We start from the raw sequence: 21,299 nt of genomic DNA on the forward strand, positions 1-21,299 counted from the left end.
CAGCCCATTAGTCTCTGAGATCTCGGTTATTTTCTACTGTAGGAAACCATTCAGGCCAGGCCACTGAGACGTACTTCACCCAAGGCCACCTGGCTCACCAGGGCAGAAGCGTCAGAGGCATGCCAGTTTCCATGAAACACAAAGGAACGATCTCGCCCACGCTTCCTTGTGTTTTCCATTAAGACAATGGGTTGCAAACATTTGAAATTCATCAGCTGAGACGTGCTTTGGAGGTCTGTTCCTTGAGGTATTTAGAGCAGGCTCTGATGTAAAATATTTATTACGTGCCTGAAGCATCTAGGCATGTACAAGATCTTTCTTATAAAAGAGGTCCCGTCCTCTGATGCCAAAATCTAACCGTTGCGCACTCCTGTGCATTTTCTCAGTGCCTTACAGCAGATGTAGGTGTGTGTGGTGAAGATCCACAAGCTGAATGTACAATCACTGTATCCATATCTACAGACAAAATCAGCTATAAGAAGCACTGTGAGCTGAATGGGGAATTGACTATTCATCCTTCAGTAACTTCTGAAGCTACTCTTAGTTATGGCCATATTATATAAACCTGTGGCTTTTGAGCTGCATGCAGGAGAACCTGGAGGTTCCTTGGAAGCTTGCCAAGGGATCCTTAAAGTCAGCTTGCTTGCCACTGCCCATCCATCCATCCAATACAGGGCAGTGAGCTCCCTCTTAACCTGGGCAATGGCAGGTGCTCCCAGGATCTTCTCCAATAGATGAGTTCTGCAGACTATTTGGTGACGCAAAAGGAGTTCTACGAAGGTACAATGTCTTAAAACTTCTGATCTAAGTCATGTCATGGTGCCGTTCTCTTACAAGAACAAGCGGACTGCTTCTTTGGAACAAGGGCACAAATATCTGCCAAGCAATGCAGGAATGTCATGATTAATCCTAAAAACGTCTCTCTAGCACAAACATGCCCAGTGATGCTTAAAAGAAGAAGAAGAAGTATTGGACTAAGAAGTCAGAAAATGACAGCCCAACTTCAATTTCAGGTATAAACATCTCAGAAACAGCAGATGACTAATAACACTTTTTGGAAGTTTATTCTACCCTACTGGCAGTTTTGTGCAATACTGATGGGTAATTTTTCATTTATGCATAACTACATGCAGACTATCTTCTGGTAACATTTAAAGTTGTTGTTTTGTGGGTTTTGGCATTTTGTAAAATAGGGTCTAAGCACATTATATTTTAAAACAAAGAGCACTTTTGTTTTTTAAGACTGTTTGCCGGGGCCTCTTCCTGTTCTTCTTTCCCTGTATATACCCAGCTTTCATTTCACAAAGGCTAAGGCTGCAATGATACACTTCCAAGGGAGGGACAATTTGCAAGAGATTAAGGAAAGTATTTCATCCCTGCAGGTAGATAAGTTGGATCTTGGAGAATAGCAAGTCATGTTCTCAATTTGCATCCTTAGTAATTAGCCCTCCCTGGAATGAAGCCACAATAGGTTACTTTCAGTTTTTAGTATTAACAGCATTGAACAAAATTGCTAATATATGTAGCTGTTTAATTTTTAGAGTAGTAGCATGTGAAAATTAATGGCACATCCACCCAGTATGTAAGTTCCCCTGTTGAGAACAACATTTGAATAGAAACAGCTTCTTACGAACCTCAATAGTGGAATCCATGGATGGAATAGTGTGGAGTATGTGTGCAGAGAACACGTGTTTTAATGGTTTTATTATATACCGCCTTGATATATTTTATGAGCTGGTGGTTTAGAAATATTCTTAAAAATAAACCAACTCTTTCCTCTTTTTCATATTGAGTTGCCTGGAACCAAAACTGGAGCTGACTCAAAACCCAGGGGGTAATATGGGTATTTCCTTTTGTGGGTTTCACCTGCTGTAAACCTGCAGCTATTTTGCATGTGCTGAAGAATTAGAAGATTTCTTCCTTTCCTGGAGTTCTTTCATGTGTCAGCTAAGGCAGGCATGCCTTGCCCAAACTCATGTCTACGGATATCATTGCATGTTGCTTCACAAAATTCTCTTCTTCCCAACAAAATATGAACCAGCTAGATAAATGGACGTCCCATATTGTTTTACTTGGAGATGCTTTTAAAGCTATTTGGGCTGCATGAATGTGAAAGGCATGTGCAAATTTTGTTCAGACATTACATGTATTATTTGCTACTGGTATCGATGCTTAACTCTTAGGATGGCATTTGAATACTGTAACGATAGATGAAGATTTGGAGGTGATCTGCATTTGAGCTCTGTCTTCCTACCGAAGAAACAACCCCCACCCCACTTGTATTTGTATATTCCTGTCTTAGCGAGAGAGGTTTTGAGAGGGCTCCTGCAGTATGTGCTGCACATATTAATTACAATTCACTTCTGTTCTGGAGCCAATGTATCCAGATATCCTCTCTGAAGACTACATTTGGCTCTGACTGGAAAAGTATTGCACTTTTACTAGTGCAAGCAGCACATTGTTTCAAGGGCATCACAATATCACAAGTCCTTTTTAGATTGGAACCCACTTATAAAACTGAATCGTGAATTGTGCAGCCCACTCTCTTTCTCGCACTTGTTCACCACTCCTGCCACTAGACTGCCACCCCTGCAGGTTAGGGACATTAACTTTTAAAAATATTTATATTTTATTAAGGTGATTTCAGTTAAAAGAAATAAAGTGATACAGGGGGGAAAAGAAGAAAAAGTGAGGAGAGGGGGAAAAACACACAGATGCATATAAAAATGAAAATATACCCAAAAAAAGAGAGCAATATACGATATTCCCATACATTATTGTATAAATTGGTATAGTGCTATTGTCCTAGTGCTTATGTAAATGCTAATAGCCTAATAAGTTAAGGATATGAGCTTGTGGACAATCATCTTTATCCTGGGAGAAAATTAGCTTGTTCAGATTATGTGATTTTTAGAATAACAAGGCTCCCATTTCTATTGAGCAAGTCAGTCTAGCCGTAGGAGATCTAGGGCTTAATTGGCTGGCTATGTGCCAGTTCCAATATCCATTGGATGATCCTGCTGTTGAGACACAAACTACTACAAACTAAATGTGAAGGAATTCTATGAAATCTGGTTCATCTGGGCAGAAGATTAGTATCTTATTCTTCATAAGGAACCTAAAAAAAACACCCACAAAAAACCCTCAGTTTAAGCACCTGAATTTTTTGACCTCCCCCCCCCCACCTAGCCTGCCAGTGGTGCTCTGTTGGGATTTTTGGTTGGTTGGTTTTCTTCTCAAGCTTTTCTTCCCAAGGGTGGCACGAGACATCATACTATTGTGTGTTTCTCATTTGTCTCGGGCACTCTTAAGTGTGGTGCCTTCCGTACCATTTACTACACTCAAATGCACTTGCCTACAGGGCAGCAAAGCCACGTCCACCTCACCTGGAAATGCTACACCTGTCTTCACTCTTACATCATGGCAATGTAATATCTCCATTGCTCTTCCATCTCCCCCACATCCCGCTTTGCATAACGTCCAGCTTATGGAAGAGCTCTGGAGAAGATGAAAGCTTGCTCACTTACCTTGTGCCATTTTAGTTGGGCCTCATGAAGGCATTGCCCGACCGTGATTTTTAGATAATTATTTTTCCCAAGTGAACCAGCACAGCTGCCTACACCCCATGGTGCTAAAGGAGGTGAGTGGGACCCTCTTCCTGTTTTCCTTGGCTTTCCTGTTCCTGCATGTGCCTCTTCCATGGCCCTTGAAGCATGTTATAGCCCCCATTTTTAACATTGCTGTAGCATCTGCAAATGCTAAAATAGCTCCGTAACAAGGATGGATTAAATTTCCCATAGTGAATGGAGATTTAGGTTCTGGCAGCATAATGTGTAACTGATCTTAGGCTTTATTTGAACCAAGTAGCCTTCAAAACATCCACTACTCAAGACTGGAAACAAAATAGTTTTAATAGAGATGTGGATTCCCCCCGCCCCCCACATTTATTATTTTTTAGTTCAATTAGATAAGTTGCAATGAAGCATTCGTTTTGGGAGGAGGGAGAAATCTTTTTCTGAAGTGGGTAGATTTATGGGAACCTATCTATGGCGAAGAACCCAGCAAGAAGTATTGCCATTTTGCTACATTCCTAATGTTTGGGGCAATCAAGTTTAAATATATATAATTTTCAGAGCGTAAAACATGTGAAGTTATAGCCTAGCTAAAATATAATTCAGTTAGTCAGTTAAACAATGATATATCATCAAAGAGCTTTGAACTATGGCCAGAGTGTACCAAGCATTTAAAAACTGGTAACCACAGAGATATTTCTATAAGGAATGTTCACCTCATGGGGATTCTTTAAAGGTGCTTCATGTTGTTAGTTTCTTTCTTTCTCTTTTTTACAAAGTTATAGCTCTGCTTTATTGTACATGATGTCCTATAAAGAAGATCTATGTCTGCGATACCTCTTTGAAAGAGGACCACGGTGCTATCTGTTTAAAAGAGAACGCAGTCAAGCAGTAAATTTAGGGGGCCATCTCTTTTCATATTGACTGTATCTGAGCCAGCAGTGGGTCTTTGATGTTGTAACAATAGCGCATAGGCCGAGAGGAGTATTAGGGCTTGAACAATGTCGAAATGAAGCTGCATTCATTAGTTTCAAAGAGAGAGGCTTCTAATGTGTAGCAGAACTTTATTTCTGCATGCTTCCTTGCTTCTTGTAGGAAGAGATTGTGCGGCGTCTGTCATATCGTTTTTGTACAATTTCAGCCTGGAGTCTCTTGCGTTTATCATTTTTAATTATAAACCAGGTGCTGTGGAAACTTGCATTGTACACTAGGTGCTTTACTAGTTACATAAAGGCATCAAGACATTTCTTTCACCCCACGGGCCTCTCAAACCCACCAGCTTAGGCTACATAGCACAGAAGAAAACACTAACTGGTTCAGATAGTTTAGTGTCAGCAACATTTGAGAACTAGGCATGTTATTAGTTTCACAGACCAGCTAATTCTAGGCCTTAAATAGTCAGATGCTTATTAAAGACAATGTTGTTTTGTTCTCAGAAATTATTCTGAATAACCATTAGCATTCCTGGTAGTTCCCACGCTTTACTTATTCCAGACTTGAAACAAAAAAAACAAAAAAAATCCTTCCAGTAGCACCTTAGAGACCAACTACGGTAAGTTTGTCATTGGTATGAGCTTTCGTGTGCATGCACACTTCTTCAGATACACTGAAACAGAAGTCACCAGACCCTTATATATAGTGAGAGGGTGGGGTGGGGTATTACTCAGAAGGGTGGTGGGAATGGGTGATTGGCTGATAGGTGTGGTAAACCTGTTGACAACTGTTAACGACTGCAATTGGTCTTACAGGAAAAAGCAAGGGGTGAGGTGGCTAAAAATAGCTTTATCATGTATAATGAGATAAGAGTCCAATGTCTCTATTCAGACCGGGTCTCTCCATGGTTTTAAGTTTGGTAGTAAGTTGCAATACAGCAACTTCTCTTTCCAGTCTATTTCTGAAATTCTTTTGTAATAAGACAGCTACTTTGAGATCTTGTATAGAATGTCCTGGGAGACTGAAGTGTTCTCCTACTAGTTTCTCTGTCTCGTGATTCCTGAGGTCAGATTTATGTCCATTTATCCTATGGCATAGGGTATTCCAGACTGTATCATTCAAAACACTAAACGTTGATTCTCATTCTACGTAACAAGGGTGCTTGCAGCATAAACTGGGTGTTTGGAGCAGCAAACACTGAGATGGAAACATGCTTTTTGTGGGCACACATGGAGTGAACATATACCAGGAAGGCCCAACAAATGTACTTTCAGCACCTTTGCCACATAAAGTGAAAACCAACTTGCAGTTGACAACATATGATTGACATATAGCAACCAGAGAAGAATTTGGGGCTTTGAATGCTCACATCTCCTTTTAAGGCGAGCATTACCAAACCCACAGAGATTGTTTCTGAGTTGAACTCTGCCAAATGACATTGACACTTTCACAAATGAAGGAAAGAGACCACAGGTGCAATTCCCTTGACACCCAGGGCATTTGCTTCTATAAACAAGAGCCCCAAACATCTTTTGTTTACATAGATTGCCTCTCCCCAGATGACCCTGCTTTTTCAAATATAACACCCTTCTGTTACAGTCAGAAGTTAAAGCCCCAGGAGGACGCAGTGGGCAAGCGTTATATTTGAAAAGGCAAGGTTCATCCTGGGAGAGGCAATCTGCTTAAGCACAAGATGTTTTTTGGTCTCTGAATCTCTGGTGAAATCCTTGTTCCTTGTGAGCCATGTCGACAAAATGCTTTCAAGACACTAAGGGAAACACCATTTGACAGGTGATGGATACACACATATATTTAGCAAGGAGATGGTGAATGATTTTGGGGACTGGGCAGGAGGAGAGGCAAAGAGCAGAGAGCAGCTGCCTGCTGGAAACTACAGACAGCTCTGAGAAGCTGCATACTTTTAAAGCTGCAGGGTTTTTCTTCCATGTTGCAAGAATTGAAGACCCACTTGAAGTCAACGTGAAAAGGAGATTATCTAGATATAGCAGTTAACAACTCGCTGCAGACCTCAGTGTGGAGTAGTGGCTAGAGTCTCAGACTAGGACCTGTGACATCCAGGTGGAAAATCTTATTTAGGGCCTTTCTACACTTTCCATTTTTATAGCATAATGGTTGCTGGGTTTTTCAGATTTTTTGACACATTGCTGCATGACGTCAGCATGCATATTCCAGCTAGTATTCCAGAATAATGTACTTGGAAATCTGCTGCTTCTTATACCGTAAGGAATCCAACTTGGTGAAAGATCCAGAATGGATCCTCAATATTTTTAGTTGTGTGGCATGGGGACAAGCATTGTCCTGTACTTTGCGTGAAGGGTGGTGGGGGTCAATGGCAATAGTTTGGAAGACATCTGTTTCGTGCTGCTTCCCTTGAACCACTGCGAGCTGTCAGTTTGAGAGCTGAGTTCAGAGGAGAGTTGTGGCAGATAGAGATGATGGTACCGAGTCAACATCTGATCCATGACAACAATCATTAGCTGCAGACAAAATTTTGCCACAAAAACCAGGTTTGCAAGAAGCGTACTTCCTCTTCCAATTTCCTATACAGTGGTACCTCGGGTTACATACGCTTCAGGTTACAGACTCCGCTAACCCAGAAATAGTGCTTCAGGTTAAGAACTTTGTTTCTGGATGAGAACAGAAATTGGGCTCCGGCGGCACGACAGCAGCAGGAGGCCCCATTAGCTAAGGTTAAGAACAGTTTCAGGTTAAGAACGGACCTCCAAAACGAATTAAGTACTTAACCTGAGGTACCACTGTACTTCCACAAGGTCAATATTCTGGGGTACTAGGCATTAAAAATAAATAAATTAAAAAGGGCTGGCCCCCTCAGCATGCTGATATTTAATAGCTAGAGGAACACAAGGACACTTTAGGAGTGTGAATGTAACCACTGAACTTTTCTCAGTTTGGGCAAAGCTCACTATTACCGTGGAAAGGAAAACCCTTCGCTCAACTCTCTTAACATTTGTATCAGCTACAAAGTCAAGTCTTTAAAATGTCAAATCAAACAGTGACTATTCCACTATAAATGGTCAGTGTGACAAGCCCCTGAGTTGTGATGCTCATTGGGTAATCAATTACTGTCTTGCAGCCCAAGCTACCTGACAAAGCTGTTGTGATGATAAAATGAGGGGGAATCGCGTAGCTTAAAAGTGAATGTGCAAAACGTTTGTGCATGGGGCTAAACTCACGACTGCTTTGCTCATCTCCTGCTCCTACAGGGAGCTAACCCATGGTTGGCTTAGGGTTCCCCCAGGCAAATGGCAAGTGGTAATCCAGGAGCAAACCATTGTTAGAGTGGGGGAGAAGCAAAGTGAACACCATTTTTGCCAGTGTACCACCACACCTTTAAAGCATAGTTCTTAAGCGTAACTGTGACATGTAAACCAACCCACTGTGTTCTGCTAACTCTTTGTCTCTCTTCTTTGCTGTGTGTAATCTTGGTGTTTGCTTCTTGCCCCCAGGATGCCCTCCACACAGATGGTCTTCCATCACCTGAAGCCAGCTTTACACTAAACCCTGAGGACAGACGGGATTATCCTGACCACCATGTAGCTCACAAATCGTTCACCAAGCAGCGATTCAGGCAAGAGAATGGGCACACAGCTTTGCAAAGAGATGGGCCCAGACCATTCCTTCTGGATCTCCCAAACTTTCCTGACCTCTCAAAAGCAGATATCAATGGGCAAAACCCAAACATCCAGGTAAAAAACTCTTCTTTCCTATTTAGGCTCTTACTTGAATCATGGAATAAACAGTGTCTAACAAAGGTACAATTTCATTCACGAAACCTACAAGCCACAAGGAAAACAAGAAATGTAAGAAAGGAGTTTTTCCTCCCCCAGGTTTCCATTTGCCATACAGCTAAGGTGATTGGTGAATGGATTGATTGATCTGTTCAAACAGATGGATTATTCTGTTCAAAAGGTATATTGTTGGTGTCAATATGATAAAACATATATCAACATAAAGCAAAATACCTACAGACCAGTTTCTTAGCAAACCCTGCAACAAAGGTCATGCATTGAAAGTTGAAGTAAATGTGGAGAAATGTGGCACAAGTTTTTTGGAACTTTATTCATCTGACTGAAGATGGTTTGCTGCAATTAAACAGTAAACGTGTGGTGCTGAAACACTCACATAGCTTCTTTGAAATAGTTTGGACCTGTTTTGGCTAGAATATTGTATAAGAGGACTGGTTCAAATGTTGAAATGAGCCCAGAATACAAAACCTTATGGATAAACATTAGCTTGAATGGAAATAAACCACTGAACTGTGGAACAGGGACAAAACTCATAACTTGAAACAAACACTAGACTTCAAGCAAGTTCCTCCAAAATCATCAGCCAGAACATTTGCAATATTTTAGAGCAGAATTGTTTGCCTAAAAATGGCACATTGCTTTGTATATGTCACTGGTTTAATGTCAGAATCTGCTATCAGTTGCACCCAATGTTAGTTCTATCCATTGAGTGACCCACTAAAATTAAATAAAAAACGAGTAACTTGCGTACATTAATTTCAGTGGGTATACTCTGAGGAGAACAATAACGAACATGGGATACAACCATATACAGAAGATTTTCAGGTAGACCTGTATAACTTATTCTACCTTTCCCCCACATGTACACTTAAAAATAAACACTTCCTTGGGCTTTCTTACAATAAAGGTAGGTAAGTTGTTTTTTAAATGTTTACAGTACAAGACAGCAGTCAGTCACTGACAATAGCCTTGCACAAAATTTCGAGACTTGTTCTACCTAGTGCCAGTTGAAATGAATACAGTGCCTGTCTGTTTACTCATTATTTGGCTCAATCTTTCCCAGAAATGAAATATTTTTATTCAGCCCCTTTTCCATTCGTGCAATTGTTTCAGTATTAGCAAGACAAGGAGACATTTGAAAAGGGTAACCCAAGCAGCTGTTACTTTTGTGCTACGGATGCTTTTTTAAACTCTGTTGCCAAATCAGCAGCCAAATGCACCACTGCACTCAAGTAAACGAATTCACAGGAAGTCCTTGAAAATGAGGTGCTTTTTTTAAAAAAGCCAGTAACATATTTCCTTGGGGATCAGAGATTTTCTTCGTTCTTGGTGAAAAGCTCTTTTGTTGATCGCCCATTGATTTGACACATGCCAGCTCATGCGGTCATGCCAGCAGTGCAAGGCTATTCAGGGTGCAACAGCTTCACTTTCTTTTCCTTCGAAACAAAGTGAAGTCATGTGTCGAGCCAATAATTTGGCTGCCAAATTTTTTTTTCTGTGTGATGTTCTCCCCCCCCCCCCCCCTTCGGTTTCCCAGCCTATTTAAATGTGTACCAACTGTGAGGAGCTCCTGGGCTTGGATTCCGATACCTCGCCGCTTCTGTTTGTGTGAACTCTCCTCTTCCTCCAGTTTTTAAGTCACCGTTTCTCACATTTCCAGAGCACGTTCATTCTATGCGGCATAAACAAGAAAAAAGTGTCCTGTGGCACCTCTGTCCTTCTTTGAACCTTTGCTCTCTGCCTCTTCTCCTCTTTAAAAGGAAACCCAAACAAAAATGTCAATATTGGTGATGCTAGTAGTACAAACCTCCCTAGGCCTAATCTACTTGTGAGTCTTCTTCCACTAACTGAGGACCAGTCTGACAGAAGACAGCAGACATCCTTTCTGTTTGTTGCACACACACACACACACACACACACACACACACAGTGGTACCTCGGAAGTTGAACAGAATCCGTTCCAGAAACCAAGGCGTAGCTTCCAATTGGCTGCAGGAAGCTTCTGCAGCCAATTGGAAGCCATGGAAGTCACCTCAGACGTTTGGGTTCCAAAGAACGTTCGCAAACTGGTAAACTCACTTCCAGGTTTGCGGCATTCCGGAGCCAAAACGTTTGACCCACAAGGCCTTCGGGATCCAAGGTACGACTGTATATGGATTCCTTTCCCCCTCCCTTGGAAGTTCCAGGTAGCACTTGCCTTTTGTCTTGGCTTGACAAAATCTTTCACTGGCATGTCAACATATTTTTCTTTCTTTCTTGGATTGGTGTTTGGGACATAGCTGTAGAGACCTGAATACTTATTTGCCTGCTGTCTCGAATTCTCCAGGTGACTATAGAAGTTGTTGATGGGCCAGACTCTGAACCAGAGAAGGATCTCCGAAAGGAAGGCAGCAAACCCAGCTGGCCTGTCCCATCACCAGACTGGAGGAACTGGTGGCAGAGATCAGCACCCACGGTCACCCGCATGAGTAGTGGGGACCAGGATTACAAGTATGACAGCACAACCGAAGACAGCAACTTCCTGAACCCCGTTGGTGGCGGGTGGGAAAGTCACGCACCTAGTCACCGGACATTTGACTCAAAGGCACAGCCAGAGTATGGTGAGTGAGGGTGGGACCAGTCTTGTGCATCTGCACAACTTTGCCACCACCCGGCGCTGCACTAACAGGGAAGCAGGTGTTGGGAGGGCACCCACCACTACAGAGAGTGACTGGGCACCAAAGATAATAAGAGGGAAGGGAGGGTCAGGGGCACCGGTGAGAGAAAAGGAATTGTGTTTCAGTTATTTCAGATTAACTGATTCCCTGAGGTTTAGATAATATATACTATGCACTGATACCGATCTTCTCTGACTATTGTGTAGCCAAAGCACACCCACTTACACAGGAGAGGGAAGTATCAGCCGGCTCGAGGGAACCCCAAAATTTGCAGAAGCACACATAAACTTTGTGGGGAAGGGAGGGAAAACCAAATCAGCTCACTAAGGTCTAAGCATGTTCAATGAGCCTGGAATGGAAAACTGGGGAGGGAAACGATAGGATAGAGTATCCCAAGAAAAGGCCATGCTGACTGGCATTGTGGACAGCAGCAAATGTTTTGTTGAAGACACCACTTAATATCTGAGCCAGTCCTCTGATAGCAACATGTATTGTTTTCTTGCCATTTCTACCTTTATAATCAAACATTTACTTGTTTACCAGCTAGTTCTCTCCTGTTTTTTCTTGTTCCTCCCTTGCAGATTACATAGACGGGGAAGGAGACTGGAGCCCCTGGTCTATTTGTAGTATAACCTGTGGCAACGGCAATCAGAAGCGCACCAGAACCTGTGGTTATGCCTGCACAGCCACCGAATCAAGGACATGTGACAGGCCCAACTGTCCAGGTTAGGCTCCGCTTCATTGCTTTGACCTGAACGGCACAACTGCTTGCAACCCTTCGCTGGTAAAAAGTATCATATTAAAATAATAGGAGGAGATGCTACCCCATATCTGAAATTATCAGCTTTGTTGTGCCTTTAAGGCAGAGCCAGATGCTTTTCCTTTCTAAAGGGCCTTCAGGAGCACTGCTCATGCAGCGTGCCTCAGATTTCAATAGAGCCTACAGAGATGTAGGCAAAAGAGACATGCATTTCTTGCGAGATGCACTAGATGGGGTACTATAGGAAATAAGAGTATCCTGCCTTCTGAAGTTCTAATTGCATTAAGTGCTAAGAGAATAAGATGCTTTGGTGTTTTTGCAGTGACACCAGGTTTCAAAGTGTAGAGAAAGAGAGCAATCTGCAAAATGAGATGATCAAGACAACCATAGCAGTTCAAAGCCTAATACCTTGGATGTGGTACCTTGACTAAACTATGACTCTTGCACACACATCACTAGTGGGGTCAGGGAGGCCCTTCACTCAGATGTGAACATGCTGGTAACTATACTTTAGCTTAGGCAATGGAGCCCTCCCCTGATATTTCTCATTCATCCCTCCATCACGGCCTGTATTTAGATGCAAAAGTTCAACTGGAAAACACATTGAGATCTTCAGGGAATTCTTACTTGTGGAGAGAGCGTTAGCACTATTTTTTTAAAAAGCATATTCATTAATCATGCTACTACTATTATTTCATTGCTTTATTATTTCAAATAAAATGTCTCAGAGCAACATACAGATCCATAAAACTACAAACAGCATTAAAAACTATCAGTTAAAAACCAGAAGCAAAAAACCCCCCCCAAGATGCAATAAACACAAATTCAAACAATGCTATGAAAAGAAGAAATCATTCCCCTGACCTAAATGGTGAGCACCACAAAAAAGGCCAAATTCATACCAGAGAATGTTCCAGATTAATATCCCAATGCCTGGGCAACACGGAGTGTCTCAACCTGGCGCCTGACAGCTGGCACTGACGGAGCCATGTTTGTTTCCTTGGAAGGAACATGACGACACAGTAGAAATTGCCCAAGGATTTGCCAAAGAGAATGAACCCTCACCCTCATTAGAACTCCACTGAGAATTTGGAAATGTCAAGGGCAAAAACTAAACTGCTGTGAATTTTGCCTTCATGGTGGGTTCTTGGGTATCTTGCTCAACAAACTTTCCATAACTTGTAGGGAGGGTACGTGTCTGGAACAACAGCAAGGGAAAGCTCATCTGAACAAATAACTGTGTCTTCAACTTACAAAGCTAATTTGCTGATACTTCTCCAGAACCGTCATGTGTAATGCTGACATGCCAATTTGAAGATGTGCGTTGCGGAATGTGCATAGTTTTAGGCTACATAGAAAGTGCCATCTTTGCTTTATTTAAGGATTTTTTTCCACTTGATTGTTTTTTATGGGAAAGCAACCTTGATTTTTTGGTCCGCCCCGCACCTCCCCTTTCTGTTGTCAACGGGAATAGAGGCATGAAAATGGCAACCCTGTCAACCACCTTAGACAGTGCAGTTTAAATTGACTAGCCCTAGACTCTGCATCTGTGTGATGCATATTTGAGGGGAGGAAAGGCAAGGCTCAGTCTCAAAGGTGCTGCTAATATCGGCTTGGCAAAGAGGCTCCTAGCTCAACAGAGCAGCATCTTTCAGACAGAGGATTGCCTTTGTTGTCCAAATACATTTTCCAAACAATGTAAACTTTGTTTACAAGTCGCTTCCACCTGACCCAGCTGGAGCTGAAGGAGGTGTGTGGAATCAGGTGGTTCTTTCTCTGCTCGTGTGGTTAGGTCATTTAAACATGGCACCAGATAAGATGTTCCTGCATAGCTGAGAGAACATCTGCAGGCATTTGTTGTTGTTGTTCGTCGTTCCTCTCATGTTGGGGAGTTTCTTAAGGTCTGGATTTATTAATAGCCCAAATATTTGCACCACCATTTCTGTCAGTCACATTGTCTTCATCAGCCTGCAACACCAGTATGTAGCACATCCTGTTTTTTGTAAAAATAAAATAAAAATCTGCTTGCGTAGCAGTCGAAAACTTCTCTGCTCAGCACTCGTTTGCTGGCACCGCAAGCAGAAAATAATGAAAATCTGTCTCGCGACTTAAGTTTCCAGTCGCTGGCAGTTATAAGCGATTGCTGTGATGTTCAGAGAAACATAACCATTCAGAAGGTACTTAATGGCACCAGCAAGTAGTATCAAGTATTCATCTCAAGTCAATATTAAAATATTTGAGAGAGGGGATGGTGTCAGAGAAGGGTGGGAGGACATTTGTTTTGACCTTTGTATTAAAGTGCAAGACTGCTGAGGCTCAGAAGTAATTTTCATTCTCTTAGGTTCTTTCTCATTCTCTCTGCATCGAAAGCAAGAGCTTTAACCAATTTTAATATTGCATTTTTATATTGCTGTTGTAACCTTCCCCTGGGACCTCATGGTGACAGATGGTTAAGAAATCCAATAAACTAAAAGTAACAATGACGGCATGAGTGTTTATAGGAACATAAGAAATCAGTGGGGTACTAATGCAAGCCTAGTTTCTCTACTGCCTTGTATTACGTGCCGTTACTGAAAAAATATATTTATATACCCTGCTTTCTTCAGGGATTGAAGACACCTTCAGGACAGCAGCAACAGAAGTGAGTTTGCTTGCAGGAAGCGAAGAATTCAATGCCACAAAGCTCTTCGAAGTCGGTAAGCAGATAAGAGCAGGGGGTTCTCTTCCTTCAGAGCTAGATGATGCAGGCAAGCTTCAATCTGTGTGACAGTTTCCCCCTAGGACACTTCTGAGAAGGTGCTGTGAGGGAGCACTCAAATATTTCCCATCTTTGTAATGTGTGGGTTTTGACTGAGCCAGTTATACATTGTTCAGCAGCCTTTCCCAGTGGGCTTTCTAAAGGAAAAATGTTGGACTAAACGTTTCTGCCTCCAGCTGTGCCACAGCCTTCTTGAATCATTGCAAGTTCGTTATTCAAGGACAAAAGGCAAAAACTTGAATACTACAGCTGCACATAATATGTTCAGGGTGACTCTGCAACCAACAGGTAGCACTCCAAAATCTGTCCATACTGGCCAAGACATGGTTAATCCGGAGCATTGTTTATGGGATGCGAAAGCATTGCTTGGAGCAAGGCTGAGGATTTTCTTAAAACTTCCACAAAGGTTTGACTCTGTTCTTTATTCCAGATGCAGATCCTCACTTCATCATTCATGAATGTTCTGCTAGTGTCATATCCTGATTTGCACAGATATCTTGCTGTCTCCCCACATATTACAAGTCTGGAATGTGAGCCACTTATGGCTTCAGTTATAAAGGAGCTGTTTCAATATCATCCGTTAAGATTATAGTTCCAGTGTCTCTGTGCAGCTGCATTCAAGAGGCCCTCACAGAGGCAGGGGGGGTGCTCTGCCAAATTTTAACCCACATTTTATTTTTTAATCATGAGGGAACCTCATGGAAACTAGGTGCACTACAATGCACTCACTTCAGCTTTAGTGTAGCTAAAGAATGCACAGTATATTTTCAGAAGATTGATATTGATATATGGAAGGGCAAAAATACAGCCCCCTTTGGTCAATGGATAGATGATACGACAACTCTTGCAACACGTGAATGGATTACTTTCAGACAAAGATTATACATGGACAAATTTAAATGATATTTGGAACGTATTTATGAAAACCATAGTGACCCATGAGTTAACATATGCTTGAGAGAAACAATAAGTTTAATACATTGACATATATACTATACAGTTTGGTAACATTAATTATATGTTATGGTTATTATGTTATTGCTGTTTTCCTCTGCTTTAAAAAAAAATCATTTTTCTTTTTCCCTTTTCTGTTCTTTTCTTTTCATATTTACTTTTACTCACTATAATCATTTTAATAATAATAATAATAATAATAATAATAATAATAATAATGTCTTTTCTTCTGACAAGATGCACACTCCATAGGGAAAGGCTGACATATTGACATATCACACATTGACAGTGAAACTGGTACAATTCAAAGTATTGGTTCTGACCTTTAAAGCCCTAAACGGCCCAGACACTGAAGTCCTCCTCCGAAGGTCTTCTGCTTGTTCCCTCACTACGAGAAGTGAAGTTACAGGGAACCAGGCAGAGGGCCTTCTCGGTAGTGGCACCCACCCTGTGGCACACCCTCCCATCAGATGTCAAGGAAATAAACAACTATCTGACTTTTAGAAGACATCTGAAGGCAGCCCTATTTAGGGAAGTTTTTAATGTTTGATGGGCAGGGTATAAATAATAAAAAATTGTTGTGGTTGCATGTTTTCCAGGGCCTTAAAACATTTTAAAAATAATATTGGAATTGATTTTGTGATAGAACACAAAGCAAACCCTTGACTACCAGAGTGTGATGTTAGCTAAATACTGTCAAAATCCTGCATTTTTGTCATCTCTGAAACACAGTCAAGTTCTCCTTGTGTCCCTTTTCTACTGTCCAGATACTGACAGCTGTGAAAGGTGGATGAGCTGCAAGAGTGAATTCTTAAAGAAGTACATGCACAAAGTGGTCAACGACCTCCCTGCTTGCCCTTGCACGTATCCCACGGAGGTTGCCTACAGCACGGCCGATATCTACGACCGGCTTAAGCGGAAAAACTTTCGCTGGAAAGATGCGAGTGGGCCAAAGGAAAAACTGGAGATCTATAAGCCGACCGCTCGCTATTGCATCCGGTCCATGCTGTCTTTGGAAAGTACCACCCTGGCAGCACAGCACTGTTGCTACGACGACATCATGCAGCTGATCACAAGGGGCAAAGGAGCAGGCACCCCAAACCTGATCAGCATAGAATTCTCCGCCGAACTACATTACAAAGTGGACATTTTGCCTTGGATCATTTGCAAAGGGGACTGGAGCCGCTATAATGAAGCCAGGCCTCCTAATAATGGTCAGAAATGTACAGAGAATCCTTCAGAGGAGGACTATTACAGACAATTTCAGGAAGCAAGAGAGTACTAAGAAGGCGGAAGAAAGAAGCCAACTTCTTTCACAGTCTGTGGAACACGGGCGGTTGGTCTGCAAATCGAAGAAACTCTCAGCATACAGATTTAATGTCCCATTCCTCCACCCACCCCAACTAACTGTATATAGTTGTATAGAATACACATTTTTTCATAAGTGTGTTATTTATATATGCATATAGAAATTGCATATGGACCCCTGTGCAAATAGACATTTTATATAATGTTATGCATTCTGCACCAATGTAAGGTTTTGTGTTTTTAAAATCATGCTCAAGTAAGGACTGGGCTATCATTTTTTAATCTGTATGGGAAAAGCTCAGCTTTCAGTGGTTGAGGCAACAGAGCTCAAAGAGTCCATTTCTCAACTGCAAACCCCAGTTATGGGGTTTTTGCTGGTGGGTTATCCATCTAATGCATCTGAGAACTGCATCTGATAGTACTACTTTTGTGCAGAACAGCAGAGGGAAATATCAGCATCCACTGCCATTGTGCCTGTGCAGAAGTCAGGGACTTTGATTTGTGTCAAATACTATGTCTGTGTGATTGACTCTGGTGAGTAAAAGACTGTGATACCTAAAGTGTGGCTGACGCAATCACATATCCCTTATTCTGCAAAGTGTACAAGTACCTCTGAAATATTTTTACTAAATCAAAGCCAAGGACTATAACCAGATCATTATTAAACAGTTTCCATACATAAGTTATTTAATACAAATGCAGCATAATTTCCTTAGAGATATATTGATGAAAATATTTAGACATATTTAAGAAAAAGAGTTTTTTTTAAAGGGGAAGGGCAGTAATTATTCGAGAGGAGGAACGAAGCTGGTAGATACAATAATAGACAAAGCAAAACTCTCTTCATTCCCATTTTGGAGTTATACTTGCCTTGCAATTTAGCTTGGCAGGGGTCCAGTTACTAAGAGCTCTTAATAGCTCCAGGGATGTGAGCAGAAGTAAAGCACATTTTCATTACAATTATTATTTTGTGCCACCACTCAAAGATAAGGCCTGGGGAGGGAGGAACTGCACGGATAGTTAAAGTTCCTCAAAGTCTTCTTCACATACTGCCTTATTACAAGGATGTAAACACAGCAAATTCACGTATCGTATAGCCACATTTTTCTGGGACCCAGAACTGGCCTCATCTCCCTTTTGAATGCCCATTTTGTTGACTAACTTTGATTTATCCTGCACAATGTGTGAAGCAGCCCTAAGCAAAATAACCTTAAGCAACTTGGAGCAGGCTTACATGCTGTGAATAAAGCAAAAATGTGGGCGGTATCTTAAAAACTGGGAGTTGCAATTAAAAACGCACACATAACCGGATCAGTTAATTGGAAAAGTGTCAGAAATGCATTTCTGGGTTGAAGGCAAGTTTGCGCATGCGCATTAGGGTCTGATTCATGTTATGACCAATGTGTTGCCGTGTTCAGTTTATTCATAAACAACCACAATTGCTAATTCTATGAGCTTTCACTCCTAGAGGGTCTGTATACATGATACACAATCTCCATGTAGAAGCCAGTTTAATTCCTTCTCTGTACAGTGGTACCTCTGTATACAAACAGGATCCGTTCCGGATCCCCGTTCACACCCTGAAGCGAATGTAACCCACACCTGCGGGGGTCATGATTCGCCGCTTCCGCCCATGACATCATTTTGACCGTCTGCGCATGCGCGAGCGGCGAAACCCGGAAGTAACGCGTTCCGTTACTTCCGGGTCGCCGCAGAGCGCAACCCGAAAGCGCTCAACATGAAGCATATTTAACCAGAGGTATGACTGTAGTAGTGGCTTTGTTAGGAGGGCAGGGAACATTTTCTCCATACCACTGCAGAGCAAGTCCCAATCCAACCAGCTTGAGAACTCTCAAGCCTACTGAATCCTACAGTGAATTTAAGTGCACTTGCCTATGTTTACACAGGCAAACTCTACCACAACAAAAGGAATATGGCCCAATCCACTCTACTGCCCTTGCACACGCATCATGCTTTGCTAACGTGAATGGATCAGCCATGGGAGAACAATTTAAAGCAGACTCCATGTGATACCCTTGTTGTTTGTCCAAACTCATCTTCTGAAGGAACATACTGTAAAGAGATTTGTTCTTAAAATATGCCCTTGTTGTTATTTATTCTTGAGTCTATACCAAGTCATTTGGCCATATACCAAATAAATGCATAGTATTTTACGAAAGACAGTCTATTCTTTAACAAAGTTTTTTTTAAATAATCAGTGAAGGGATGGAGTGTTATAACTTTACTGCATTCTTTTGTAGTGTATTTATTAAACTGCAGCTAACATGAATTCGGCAGAGTTAAAAGTGGCAAGCAAAGGGACTTTCTAAAAGGGACAATCATGTTCCATAGAGAGCTGGTGCATAAATCCAGGTTTATCAATAAAGCCATGATGAAACGTCTGTTAATTTGCATTTTCATTATGTGGATGTTAAATACAACAGGGAAGAAATGTGAAGGAATCCTTATGGCTCCATGAAGAAGGCCTGAGCAGGTGAGGGAGGGATGCCAGAAAGAGTGAGCAGGCGACCCACCGACAGTGTCTTCTAGTAAAAGCATCTTAAAACATTTTTTGTATATGCTAATACATTCCATAAGGCTAATACGTTCCTTACCAGGAGTTTGGGAACAGATTCACGGGTTTCTGTGACCAAGAATGAAAAATAAGAAAAATTTAAATGTAGCTTCCACAGCGAGGTCTAAGAAAACATTAATATCAGCCACTGCCACAAGACTTGTCAAGGTGATGGGAGGGAATTATTTTAGAATTTGTCTCTCACCTCATTCATTAAAATCCCATTGCTTCAGACCTGCCAAGGCTAGAAACACTTTGGCAGACCACAACAATATGTTTTCAGGCTCACTACAGCTTTTCCCAGCAGCAGCCCTGGAACAGATCAGAAGGAAAAATATTTCTCCCTCTGTGGTCTTCAGGAATAGCATTTTAAAATAATAATAATAATGTTATTGTTTTTGCTTGGGGAAAAAATGAATTTTATAGCCTGATAGTTTTAGTATCCCATTGACAACTGTGACAGAGCAGGGTCCAATTTTACTTCTGGCTCCAGCTTGGAGCAGTCCATTGATGGCTACGGCTTGATTTTGTAAATAATGAAGTGTGCGTTTGTGTATAATGTAATTAGATCTTCCTTAACATAACATGGCGTGTCCCTAATCAGAAAACCATAACGCCAAGCATTGAGCAACCCGCAGAGACATCAGTTATGTGGTCTCTGTGTGTGTGGGAACTGCACAGTACATAACTTACAAGAGGACTGCCTCTTCAGCGCAGGTTTACCTTATGACTGCTCTGTTGTCAAAGAATGGTGGAAAAAGAGCACTGGGGAGGGCAGGGGGAGCTTGGGTATCTATGGCCCAAGAACATTCATGCACTGTGAACATGTGTGAGCTGCACTGAGCCAAGGTTCAGCCACCTGTGTGCTTACAGCATTTAGGTTGAAACCATATAGAAAGCAACACATCAGCTAGCCAGGAACAAAGGAAGGGCAAGCGGATGTTGCAGAGGATTATTCAGAAGTTCAAGCTGATGCCAAAAAATGGAGGTAGGATTCAAATATTACCTTGCCTCCCAACTGGTGTGAGTAATCTCTCAGAAATGCTTACCACAAAAATGTTGTGCAAACTCGAGTGAGGGGGGGGCCGGGTCGTGCACTGTCTGCAAGATTCAGTTCACACTCCAATTCAGTCCTCGGAAAAATAACCCGATTTGGTCTGAAGTGCTTCAAATCCTGCCCAGTTTGGTGCACATTTGAATCCTGATTTGGAGAAGTAAAGTTTCATGCCTCCCCCGTTCACTGTTACGGGGAAATTTTTTAAATGGCTATATTTCATCTTCTTAGTAAAATTGGATGGAATCTGCAGGCATAGTAGCCCCTCCTGAGTGGACAGAGCCTACTAACTTACAGACAAATAGAGTTTTGTGCTGGGCACCGTCAAACAAAAAAGAGAAGGGGAAATCTATAACTTAAAAAAAAAACTGAGGCAGAAGTAGATGAAATTTGCAGGCTTCTTGGACCCTTTTGAGGGGATGAAACCTACCAAATTTCAGTATTACATGCACGGACTAGTAGCAGCTCTCCAGGTTTGCAGGCAGGAGTCTCAACCCCATCTGGAGACACCAGGGATTAAGCCCAGAACATTCTGGATGGAAAGCAGAGGCCCTGCTACTGAGGTACAGGCCTTGCACCTGCTCACTCTCCCCTCTCACTTACACTGCACAGCCTATAGCCGAGGAATACAGCTGCATTTCTGTTATGTGAAGTAAACAAGTGATTCATAGTATGGTGGAAAGCCCAGAAGATGAGCAAGTTACTTCCAGGCTATTTCCTGGCATGCCTCACCAATTTATTTTTATAAAATATTAGCATTGAAATGTCCATTTCCTTACATCTCAGCACGTACATTTTCGCCCTTGTCATAAGTCTGTGCCCTTGGGTCTGCTCAAAAGGGGTACAGCAATTATAATGTTCCATTACGAAGACGGATAACATCGCACCAAGCCAAAAATGGATAGTTGTGTGTGTGCAGGGGGTAGAGATTGCTTGCACA

General features: G+C 41.9%; 1 protein-coding gene across 1 annotated transcript in view; it reads left to right on the forward strand.

Annotated features, from left to right (window-relative positions):
• The window catches only part of ISM1 (isthmin 1), a 30,272-nt gene extending 11,140 nt beyond the window's left edge, over window positions 1-19,132 (forward strand). The window contains exons 2-6 of the mRNA XM_083607314.1: window positions 7,994-8,233; window positions 10,620-10,893; window positions 11,532-11,675; window positions 14,317-14,406; window positions 16,190-19,132. Coding sequence (XP_083463440.1) covers window positions 7,994-8,233; window positions 10,620-10,893; window positions 11,532-11,675; window positions 14,317-14,406; window positions 16,190-16,707 — 1,266 coding nt within the window. The 3' untranslated portion in view covers window positions 16,708-19,132. The remainder of the gene's footprint in view (window positions 1-7,993; window positions 8,234-10,619; window positions 10,894-11,531; window positions 11,676-14,316; window positions 14,407-16,189) is intronic.
• Window positions 19,133-21,299: the final 2,167 nt, after the last annotated feature.

The sequence above is a fragment of the Podarcis filfolensis genome (assembly GCF_964270895.1).
Source record: "Podarcis filfolensis genome assembly, chromosome: 3".
In the NCBI taxonomy this organism is placed as follows: domain Eukaryota; kingdom Metazoa; phylum Chordata; class Lepidosauria; order Squamata; family Lacertidae; genus Podarcis; species Podarcis filfolensis.